General features: G+C 43.0%; 1 protein-coding gene across 1 annotated transcript in view; it reads right to left on the bottom strand.

The window, feature by feature from the left end:
- Nucleotides 1–7269: 7269 nt before the first annotated feature.
- The window catches only part of LOC142018953 (monocarboxylate transporter 2-like), a 40494-nt gene continuing 35285 nt past the window's right edge, over nt 7270–12478 (bottom strand). Inside the window, exon 5 of the mRNA XM_075005226.1 lies at nt 7270–9119. Coding sequence (XP_074861327.1) covers nt 8821–9119 — 299 coding nt within the window. The 3' untranslated portion in view covers nt 7270–8820. The remainder of the gene's footprint in view (nt 9120–12478) is intronic.

Consider the following 12478-nt stretch of genomic DNA (forward strand, 5'->3'; position numbering starts at 1 on the left):
GCTGGCTACAACATGAGGCCCTGTGCCATGCAGGTCAGACTAGATGATTTAGTGGGCTCTTTTTGCTGTAAACTCTAGAGCAAGGGGCTGAAGTTACAGAGCAGGAGGTGTAGGTTGGGTATTAGGAAAAACTGTTTCGCCAGGAGAGTGGTGAAGCACTGGAATGCATTACATAGAGCAGCGGTGGAACCGGCATCCCTAGAGGTTTCTAAATCCTGGCTTTTAAACCAGGCTGGATGGGATGATTTAGTTAGGCTGATCCTGCTTAAGGCAGGCGGCTGAACTGGATGACAACCTAAGGTCCCTTCCAGCCATAGGAGTCTATGATTCTATGAAATCCTGCCTCTTTAGCTTCCCATGTGAGCTAAAGCTGCAAGGCTAGGTCCCATCTCTCTGGTGCTCACCAGCCCACATCATTAGTAGATAGAGGCGTGCTCTACACTTAAATGGTCGGTTGCCATTACTGGCACTTGGAGGTGTGAAAAAATCAACTGCCATGTCATGGCTGCTATTTTGAACAAATGAGCTAGATTACAGCCAGCCTGGATAAAGTTTATGTGAGCTGCAATCACACCTTTGATTACAGTGTAAAAACCTGAGTGAAGCAGGGCCAGGTTCAGACGTGGTGTGTCTGCACGAGTAAATTAGACTCCGTCTCAGTAATTTACATTCTTTCATGCCAGCAGATGTATACATTCTTACAGCTCTATACTCTGCTGTGAAAAGGAAGGAACCCCAGTCAGTGTAGCTGATAGTTTAAAGACCAGGAGAAAAGTACAATCAAGTGTAAAAGTAGAGATTAGCTTAGCCTCACTAATGCCATTTTATTTTTCTCCTGGTAGTTGCCTATCTTGTTACACGCCTTTCTTCTGGCCCATCAGTGTAGAATTCAGGCTGCTGGGATCCCCTCTGTTGCTTTGATTCAGTGGTCAAATTCAGAGGCAAAAATGTATAAGGAAATGGAAAGGAAAATTGTAAATTACAAGTTTCTATGTGGGATGACTCTGCAGCTAAGTGAATCTCTGAAGTGTTAACTTTATGCCACATTACCCACTTCCTTGTATTTTTGGATCTCTCCTAAACTGTGATTTAAAAAAAACTCACTAGTGGAGGAAAAAAGATAGACCAGGCATTTTCTTGCACCTAAGGTGGTGCAGCTGCTGGGAGAGGAAATTTTTGAGATACTGAAATTTTGAAACATCTATTTGAAACAAATGGAGAAGCAAGGTTGGTGAGCTAGTGTCTTGTGTTGACCAATGTGTTGATGAGTGAGACAAGCTTTCAAGCTTACCCAGAGCTTCTTCAGATACGAGCCAACTGACGCAAATCTGAAAGCAATTGCTTTGCCAGCTCTATTACAGACCCACAGGTGGCGCTAATCAGCCCTTCCTGGAGACATCAGCCATCTTTTTTAAACAACAGAGCAAGTGGCGCAGTAGAGCTAGTGATGCCTCATGGTTTCAGCTTGCACAACTTCTGTTGCTTAAAACAAATGGCCATGCACCCCAGGAGACTCAGTGACAGGGCCATTGCAGGAACAGAAGAGCAGGAGCAATCTTTCACAGTCCTTTCTTTCTTTCTGTTTCTTCAAGAACTATTTCATGGGTATAGTTTTGCCATCTGTCTTGGATTTTTGCTACGTTGAAAGGACTTATTGGCTAAACAACAAAATAAGGATGCTTTTAAGCCCCAACCCATGAGTGTCTGAGCAACACACTTTCTGCAAGGTTACAAGATAATTTAATGTAAAAAGAGTATCTAGTTCTTCAACTCAAGGGAAATAGTTTGAAAACCATCTCTGCCCATTTAAAATCTTAAGCGTGCTCCCATATGTCTGTAGTGTGTCTTCCTTAACCAATATTCATTGCTCTTGATTCACATCCACAGATGCTTGCTAGACTTGAGCATGTAAATATGATTAATGTGTCCGCGTTGCCATGTAAATCACCAAATGAGATGCACATACAGAGTGCATCACTTCTCGGGGGCCACTGTAAAGGATGGTTCTCATGACATCACTTTCATTTTCAATGACTGCACAAATGAGCGGATGACAGTTTACTTGTGATGATGTCTTATTTAAGGATTGATCCTGCCAAGTGCTGAACACTCTAGCCCCAGTTTAGCAAAGCCCTAGAGCATATGGTTAACTTTTAACACATGAGTAGATACCACTGGAGCTCCTCCTGTGCTTAAAAGCTTTGCTGGATTAAAGTCAAAGCATTCAGCACTTTGTAGCCTCAAATCCTCCTACAGCCAGAGAACAATCATTCAGAAAGTTACTTCAGACCTAATGAAGGAGTTAAAACATGCTGGCCTCTTGTGTGACAGAAATGGTGGCGTAATCTTTCAGAAACAACATAAATATGGACCAAGGAGCAGCTCAAATGATAAAGAAAGACTATAGCTTGAAGGAAATGATGAAAGAACTGGTTGTTTAACCCAAGGAGAGTTATGAAGACATAAGAAACTTGTTATTAAACATACTGACAGCCTGTTCTGCCACCTGTACCGTGCTAACATTAAGATTTATACGTTTATTTATACTTCACGCATATGGGTGCTTTTATTTCTCTGCATTAGAAAGGTTACTGTCTGTGGTAGTGTTATTTTTATTTATAACACATTTATTAAGCTTCTTTAGGCCTCCCATTAAATCATGGCACAGCTCCTCAGCTCGTGTAAATCAGCATTACATCCTTTGACTGAGGTGGAGCCAGGCTGCATTCTGACAGCTGAGGAGCTAACCAGTTTTTCCTAGAGTTAACTGATGGATGGGAGCTGGAGGGAGCCAGGGAGATGAAAGCAAGGCTCTTGCGGAGGAGCCTCATTATCAGACCCACAGGGCATCATTCTCAGCTGCTTTCAGTGACATCAAGGAGACAGCATGCAGTTGGAGTGCAAGGCTAGCAAAGTAAACAGAAAGACTCACACTGGCTTCAGCAGACTTTGAGTTCTGTCCCAGAAGAAGTCAATTAGTGAAAAGGAGGATTCCTCAATTCTTCATCAAGGAGAATTTTGACACCTTCACTACAGGAGCTGAAAATATGTGGTGTAATAGTGGGAGTAAGTGCCTGAAGGGTTGGTGATGGGTCAGGCTGACAAGTGAGGGGGAAAAGCAGGAGACATCCATGATCTGCTGGCCTAGGAGGGTTTTTCTTCAGTGCAGAAGCATTTAGAGGAAGAGAAGGCACAGCTGCCAGGATTCCACCTAATATCTCACAAAGAATTCTATTCCAGGAGCTTTACTCTTCAACACGCCTACTGGGTCAGCTGAAAGTGAGACAGTGCCACTTCAGATCCTAAAACTGGGAGTGTCTGTTTTGAATATGGAGATGTGTCCGTTCTTTCCCCTGCCACCTGCTGCATATACAAAGAGGTGGGAGAGAGAGGAATCAGTACAGCACAGCTGAAAATTATGCCAATAAATTGTGCCGTAATTAGAATTCTCTTATGTCATAGGTTTGCAAGGTCATGTGTACTGAGCCAGCTAAAGAGGAAAGAGAGCAATTTCTCCTCTTGGTAACTGATATGTATTCAGTATGTCAGCTTTATATACCATAGAATATCTGTTACTGAAGTGTGCTGAATCTTTTAACTTTTAAAATAGATACAGCAGAATAATGCAATGTAAAAACAAGTGATATAAAATGAAGATAAAGAGCTGACCTTGATCAAGGTAAACAGCATTGATAGAAAAATACAGAGGGTATTAGACTTTGGCTATTTCTGTGAAGTCCAGTAGAGCGTTCTAGGCCTTGGTGTGAGAGATTATGGTACTGCTTTTCCCCCATACTTACATATTAATTTGATTTTATTAGGCCCATCTGTAAATGACATTTCCAATATGTCATAATGTTTCTCTGGGTGTCTCTTGAGGAAGAGGCTGAGACATTATTTAACCTGTCAGGTGGTAGCTTTATGAAAGCTCCCCAAATTTGCTATTAATGGAAAATAACACATGAGAGTCCAAAAGGATGGTAGTGAAAATTTGACTTAGATTCAGGAACCCTGGCCCACATATCTATAGATCAATTGATGTGTAAAAATATGTGTGCGGGGGGAGGCTTTGACATGTCTACTGAATGTGTTCCAATAACCACCTTTGTTTAGTCCACCTGGAGTATGATTGACATCAGAGTTAAAAAGCAGGAGCAAAGGACACTTGTAATATTCCAGACTGGGTGCACTTTTAAGGCTCAGGCAAAACTCTGTGATCCCCTGTGCTCGGAGTGGAGTCCTGCACAGTCAAACTGTTACTAATAAATACTTAGTCCTTATGTAGTAAATTAAGGTTTATGTCCTGCTTCTTAAGAAATCATGGTACAGATGCTGTACAACTGACGCAGGTTGCTGGCCTACCTGCGTCAGTTGCAGTGTTTGTATCATGATTGGCAGGTACATGGCAAGCCTGTTCATAATAATCTTGTTAGGACATTGCCTGAATTACACATGGATTTGGTTTAATTAACATTCCACCAGGAGCGGAGCAGCAGTCACAGTGACAAGGAAGTCTTTTGTCCTGTTTGTTTAACTGCCATTAATGGTAATAGGAGCTATGCGCATGCATCAAAAAGGAGATTAGGCCTGAAGGTTTCTAGCTACAGCAGGGATCCCAGGTAAAATTCTGAAGAAATGGGTCTGGCCCACGAAAGCTCATCACGAAAGCTCATCACCAAATATATAAGAAAACAAATATATTGTTTTCTTAGTCTTTAATTTGCTATGGGACTGCAGTTGTGTTTTGTCAAATCAGCATGTGTTAGACCTGGCGATGCTTGAAGAAACAAATGGAAGAGATGTATAATAGGGAGCCACTGCACCACTTAAGTGAAAGAGCAAAATGTTTCCAGTTCAAACAAGCCACAGTAAAAGACCATGTTGGCTCCTAACTGTGCCTGGTACAGGCCCTGATTTGAAGTCATGGGAGAGCTTTCCATTCAGGTCAGTGGGCTAGGACAGCTTCACAATCCTGTGCCTCTGCAGGGCAAAGGCAAGTCCATCAGATGTTAGCAAAATATACAATGGAACTCTCGCCTCAACCTCGCTTCCTCCCATCCAGCTACATTAAAAGAACTTTCATTTTAAAAAGAGGAGGTTACTCACCTGAGAAGTAACTGATGTTCTTCGAGAGATGCCCCCGTGGACGCTCCGCACAAGTCAAGGTACGTCCCAGTGCCTTTGACTGGAGACTTCCACAGCAGTACCTGTAGGGCATGTGTACGTGCTCTGCTAGCCTTGTGAGCTGTGACAGTGTTAAAAGCATGGGCACAGTCCAGGCTCTTTGGTTCCTTCTCTACCACGCATGAACGTAAGAACCAAAGTAGAGAGGAGGAGGGCGGGTAGTGGCGTACCCACAGGGAAACACATCTCAAAGAACGCCAGTTACTGCAAATGGGGGGACCTCCTCTCCTCCTTGAAGAGATGGCCCTTGTGGTGACTGTAAATAGTACCTTAGACCAGCAGGGGCTACAGATCAGGCATCACTACTGTGTACAAAAGAGCTCTACCCCTCCTAGTGTCAGCTGCCATGTCCTGTAGCAGGGCATAGTGTTGAACAAAGGTTTGATTAGATTCCCAAGTGGCTGCTTGCATATGTTAAGGAGGAGAATAGTACATAAGAAGGCAGCGGACGTGTGAGTAGAGCACTGTCTGGCAGAGTCAGGAGGCTGGACTTGATGGCAGAGGCATACACATTCAGCAGTGTATTTGGAGAGTCTCTGCTTTGAAATGGCATTGCCCTGGGATCGTGGAGCAATTGAGATGAAGACTTTCAGTGTTCTTTGGACTGTTTTGGTTCTATTTAGATAGAATGATAGGGCTCTGCGCATGTTTAACGTGTTCATAGCAGACTCAAAAATCATTGGTGTGCCGTTTCAGGAAGACCACTGGTAGGTGAATGGGCTAATCCAAGTTGTCCACCACTCTCTTAAAGAGGTCCTGGAAGCGGATAAGTTCAGCTGTAACTGAGATGTGGGGGGCAGGTTGGCGTGCTGTGGTGAAGGAGGTGCCCCAGTGGCTGTGGGTGAGGTATCCCTTGATATATCTGTTTGTATGTCCTGCATAGGGTCAGTATTAAGATCTGCCACTGTTTGAGGGGTTGGCAGGGGAGGTTTGTGAACTTGCCACCATGGAGTTGGATGGGTAGCGTGTTCTGCTCTGTAGTTGGCTCATGTGTATGGCATGGGTAGTGTCATCTATGAGGGGACATACCACAGGTACTGCTTGGCAGGCGTGTTTTGCCTGAATGGATCTCCATACTGTGGTGGGTAATAGCATGGAGAAAAGGTTGTTTTCCAAGTTCTCCCCCTCTCCGTTGGAAAGGTGGGAAGGCATCATGGGGGACGAGCGATGCTGTGCTCATTGCTCTGGTGACAAAGCTCCCTCCCAGAGAGGAGATCCTGGAGCGTGAGGGATGGCGAGGTCAGCCGGGCTGAGAAATTGTTGTTGAGCAGAACCAAACCGTGTCATGTGTTCTGGTGTGGAGTGGGACTGTGGTGTTGTGCTGAGGGTATGGCGGCGGCACTGTGCAAACTGAGATGAGTGTTGGAGCCTGGTGCATTAGCACTGAGTGTTGCTGCAGAGCTGAGCAGGGCAGCAATATTATGGTGCCGCTCCCTCTGTTTGAATAGGCAGAAGATGCAGGTCTCAGTACCTAGTAACTAGTTTATGCCCAGGGGCAGGATGTTTTACTTCTCTGCCCAAATGCTTTTAATATCCATTGCCATCATGCTGTATATTCTGGTTAGCCAGTTAAATATCCAGTTCCTCTTTAGTTCCACCGGCTTGTGAAGTGGAAGAGCATAAGGCTTAGTCTCCTGCTTCACCCGCTGGCAGCAGGCTCTGCTGCCACTTAGATGTAGCAGGACTGGATGATGCCCAATATGAGGCTAGCGGGGCCAACAGCCAACACGAGCCTGGGGGGCAAGAGGAGAAGGGGAGCTCTGTGCCACCAGAAAGGGGCGGAGCCTAGGGAGGAAGGAGCATGGTTGAGGGCAGTCAGCCCTTAGCGCTGCCTGGAGCGTGGTGGTGGGCCCTCCCCACTGCCCCTCAGAATGTCACACAGCAGTACTTCCACGGCATTTCAGAGGGGCTGGGAGCTCTGAGCCTCTTTGGAACACTGGGCCCCTGTGCAATTGTCTCCCTTGCCTCCCTGTCAGCAGGCCTGTGAGGGTATCATCAGACTCTTAACAAAGGGAAAGCACAATGTTTTCCTCACAATCTGACACCAAATCAGTTACAATTTTTAAAGAGCTTTATTGATAAGCTTAAAGCTTCCAAATGACATGTGCCATCAGGAATGACATGCTCTGGCACTGCCATCAGTCCTGAACAGTATTGGTCATCTTTACTTGATTGTGATAAGGGTATTTTTAAAAAAAAAAGTCAATGCTACTGGTGGTGCTTTTTTGGTACTGGTACTTGCTGGTACTGGGTACTGGCACCTTGCTGGCTGGGAGAAGGGTGGGGACCTGGCTGAGTACCAGCTCCTGGTTTTTGCGTTTTGTTTTGTCTCTAACAAACAAGCACTGGTTTCTAGGATGTGTTTCCCACCACACATACAAGATGGTGCCTAAGGATGAAATCCTAGCCCCACTGCTGCCTTCAACAGAAAGAACATTTCAACCACCAGTGCACACTGCTGAGTGTTGTGGAGGAAACTGTTGCTCTGACCTGTTTAAAGAGCAGCACAGTGTATAGAAAAGATTCATTTGTAAAAAGCCATCTTTCACAGCTAAGTGGTACTCCGTCTATACGTAAGGGTTCATTAAATACTGGTCTCAGATGACAGACCTACAGTACAGCCACAATCACATACAAGGGGACACTCTCTTGTCAGAAGCCAGAGCTTAATTCAAGATGAGTCTAGGGTTGCCAACTCTAACTGAAGCTATTCCAGGAGATTTTTTTTTCCCAACATGACATACTGTCATTGTCTTAAAATACCCTATTAAAATATCTTGGATGGCTTTCAATAGAAGATGAAGACTGATTCCAGGAGACTCTGGGCTAATCCTGGAAGGCTGGTAATCCTCTAAGAGTCTGTAAACTGAACATGGCTTCAGCTGGAAGATGATTGGTATTGACCTAGGTTAGTCTTCCCTAGAATGACAGCACATCAGCACCAGTGTAGCTGTTAATTGAGGGGGACATTTAAGCTTTTGTGATAAGTCCTTAAGCCTAGATCATATACACACTGATGTGAATGGGAGCCTTTCTGTTGGCTTCTGTGTACACTGATCAGGCCCATCATGACAGTAATTCTTAACTGGTTCCTATAGCAGTGGAAAATTCCTCTCAAATACAAAGCTCACCGAAGCCATGGAAAGGCTTTGCACTCATTTTGGCTACATCCACACTATGGGCTAATGGTGTGATTCCTCTGCTTGTGTACACACACGTCTGCTAGCTGTCACTGAGCTAGCATGAGCATTAACAGCAGCACAGCTATGATAGCATGAATGCGGCAATGGAAATACGGCAGAGATACATTGAGTACGAACCTGCCTGAAACCCGTGGGTGTGTATTCAGTTTAACTTAGCCACCTGGGCTGGATGCTTTTAAGATCCCCACTGGTTAACTGAACACAGCAATAGACAAGTAATGCAGACCTTCAGCAATACACCAACAGGTACTGCACTGTACTTTCCAGTAGTTTGTACAAAGCAAGACTTCTCGTTTTTCTTCTCGTTTTTCCCACAAACAGCAAAGAAATAGTATAATATAAATGCAGAATTAGAAATCTAAAATCACATCATTGTTACAGTCAGTTTAAGAAACACAAACAGCAGTTTCCCCCTCAACCCAATAAAACAAGTCTAAACTTCACTTTTGCAATTCACTTCTGTCTTTAGTCCCTGTTCTTCTCTCAGAGGTTCCACCTCAGGCCCATCCTGCATCTTTTCTTTGTCCCAGATATTTCCATCCTCTAGTTCTGTCCTTATATGTTTGCTGTCCTTCATATTCTCTTCCGTCTCTTTTCTTTCTTTCTCCTCTTTTGCCAGCATACGATAATTGTAGTAATTCATGATGAACAGGAATGTTCCCGCCAAGACCATCACAGCTCCACATTTAATGAACATGTATTTGTAATCTCCAAAAGTATCTATAAGAGTTCCTGTGAATTACAAACCAAAATCATACATTAGACCTGAAGGTAAAAAACTATGATGGCTTCCATTTCTGAGTGGAATGGCAACCAATGTGATTGTGGAGAAGAATCAGATATTTTCAAATACTTTCTAATTACTTAGGTTCTGACCCAGCAAGGACTTAGTACATGCTTAACTTCCGGCCTTGTGAGTATTATACTGAAGTCAATGAAACTATTCACGATGGCTATGTCAACACAAAAGCCATGTGGACACTCCGGGGGGCCCTCTGTCAACAGACAGGTCTTCCGGGTCACCAGGCAGTCCTGTTGACTGTGTTCCCAGTTGTTGGTTCCGTTGAGAGAACGGATGGGCAGTCTGGCTGCTCTCTGTTGACAGGGCAGATCAACAAAATGATTCGCTTTCATGTGTGACTGCAATCTGTCAACAGAGGTTGTGTTGGAAGATATCTTCCAACAGTAACTTCTGTCAACAGATCGCTGTAGTGTAGACATAGCTAATGTGTAAAGTTAATTGGGTCCTCAAATCTTTCAGGGATGGAGGCCTTGTACTGTACTTACCAGATGCCTTACACATGTCAGTGGATGAAAAATAGAACTATATAATAATAATAAAAAAGCGTAGAACACTAGAACTGGAAGGGATCACAAGATATTGTTGAGTCCAGTCTGCTTCCTCATGGCAGGACCAAGCATCACCTAGACCATCCCTGAATAATGTCTATCTAACCTGCTCTTCAGTATCTCCAGAGATGGAGATTCCACAACCTCCTGAGGCAATTTATTCCAGAGTTTAACCACCCTGACAGTTAGGAAGTTTTTCCTAATGTCCAGCCTAAACCTCCCTTGCTGCCCATTGCTTCTTGTCCTATCCTATTTTTGTCCCTGTCCTGTCCTATTATAATTTTTTTAACTGATGGTTTGCACTATTAAGTGAATATAGGACTTATGCAAACTACCAAATTACTGGTGTCCTTTTGACAGCAACATCTTCTCTCTATCGCCTTGCCTTCAAGCCTGTGCCTTCACCTGTAAGAATCACCGAGTCTCTCCATTGATTTCAATGGGCTTCAGATCAAGTAATAGGTGAGTCAGCCCTCAGCCTCTCTGCTGGGGCTGTAGACCAAAGTGATAATTGCGACAGTGGCCTGTCTGATACGACACCTGGCTATTGAGACCAATTCTTCACAAGCTGCTAAACAGCCATCAGGTGGCAATGAGAAGTGAAGGATCCTTCCATTGAACATGGAACCTTAGTTGCAGGGAAAGCAAAGTGGGGGCTGACAGTGTTAGATACTTTTAATGAGAGAGAGAAGGTGGGTGAGATAATCTCTCTTTATTGGACCAACTCCTATTAGTGAAAAAGAGACTTTCAGAGCGCTCTTCTTCAAGTCACCTGTATAAATATGAAAACTTGTCTTTCTCATCAACAGACACTGATCCAGTTAGAGATATTATCTTGCCTTCTTTGTATCTCTAATACCATGGGCTCAGCACAGCTACAACACTGCTTACCGCTATTTCAATGGTAGGAACAAATGTGACAGTTTCATGGCATGCTTTAGCAATTTAGTTATGGAATTGGTGAAGAGATGGTCTGATTGAAATGTCAGTGTTCTCCATTATGCCAAATGTAACATAATGCAAACTTTGTTGAGACTGTGACGCTGAGTCTTAATGCTCATTCACTGAAACAATAGGGACTGAATTTAACATCCCAAATCCTAATTAAAATAAGACTGACCTCAAGCACATACTTTTTTAGTGCCTTCTTGCAATTAACTTTATAAACTCTAACTTTTTGAAACAACTTTTTGTTTGAGAAGAGGAACCTCCAATTATCTCCTGAATGACAACTAATCTGTTGAAAGTCTGGTGAGTAATTATCCCAAACTACTATCCCTAATGACACTAACTAGGTACTTTATGGCCAATAAACCTATACAATAATTGCAGAAGTTATTATTTCAATTGGTTTTGGCCAACAATCTGCCTTCTCTTTCTATAAATACTCTGAATAGTCACAGAGAAGCAGCTCTGTTAGTCTGTATCTAGTTGTTAAATTCTCTTCATCTCGGTTTTCATGTACCGGAATTTTCCAGATCTGAAGAAGTGGGCCTGTCCCATGAAGCTCATCACCTAATAAGTTATTTTGTTACTCTTTAAAGGGCTACAGCACTGCTTTCTTTGTTTTATAAACATCTTGGTACAAAGCTTTCAGTACATTGTCTTAGGTCACTGCTCATTAAACATCAACCAAAAGCTAATTACTGCCATTCTTCCTTTTGGTAATCAGAAAGATTGGGAAGTCTGTTAAGTACGTTTCAATGAGGGTCTTAATGAGGAGAGTATTGGAATTTTCAACAGTAAAACAGTTTAGTCTCTTTTCCTATGAGAATAAGAGAAGTCATAAAACACACTAGGAACAATTTGCTTTGTTCATTAAAGAAGAACCCTGCAGTGGGTTATTAAATGCCAAAGAACCACTAAATTTATTGCTTATGAGAATAACAAAAAAATACTCCAAAACGAATAGTAATATTACACAGAACTGTTTGGGCCTCATTAGCTGCTTTTGGTAATTAGCCTAATTTCTTGCATAAAAATTATATTACATAGTAAACAGTCACCATGAAACTGTATTTTTGTGTTTGCTCTGAATTATATAATGACCGCCTGAAAAAGAAGCAGCTGCAGCTTCTTCTGCCACAGTATAAGCCACAGAGCTAAAGGAGGAATTAAATTGCTCTATAAAATGTGAAAGAATGAAGCTTAATCTGCTCTTAGCTTTTTTATCCTATGAAATTCAAGACCATGTTTACTCTACCTTGCTCTGTGAATTCCTTGAATTTACTACCATGTACAGGTGTGTTGAAAGGCGCTCCCAAAGCTTAACAATTTGATATGCAAATACCTGCAGAACACCTAGCTTAGTTAAAAACCCTCAGCCATTCACAGCATGTAAAGTTGACCAATTAATACCACCAGCAGCAGACAGTTACCCTGTTTAGCATGCAGGTGCTCTGCAAGCCCTTCCTCCTTACCTGCCATCCTTTTCTATTCTATTCCAATCACTGGTTCCTTGTCCCCAGTAATATATGGAGAATAAATGGCAGCTGTGTTTTCACATACAAACTCATTAACTCATAGCCTCATGCGGTTTGAGGAAAGGCTCTGAGAGTGAAAAGTTGTTCAATAATTATATTATGCAGCTATTGTTTGGTCCTTGATGGTAAAGGAATTTACAGCAGATGCTACGTAATGAAACAATATGAGATAATTTTATTCTTGGGAGACTCTTTCCACCTCCTGCCAAACAGCTTTGGGCACTGTGGCAGGTTTGAACACGTATTGTTAGTGTGTTC

This window comes from Carettochelys insculpta, chromosome 11, assembly GCF_033958435.1.
Source record: "Carettochelys insculpta isolate YL-2023 chromosome 11, ASM3395843v1, whole genome shotgun sequence".
NCBI classification, from domain to species: domain Eukaryota; kingdom Metazoa; phylum Chordata; order Testudines; family Carettochelyidae; genus Carettochelys; species Carettochelys insculpta.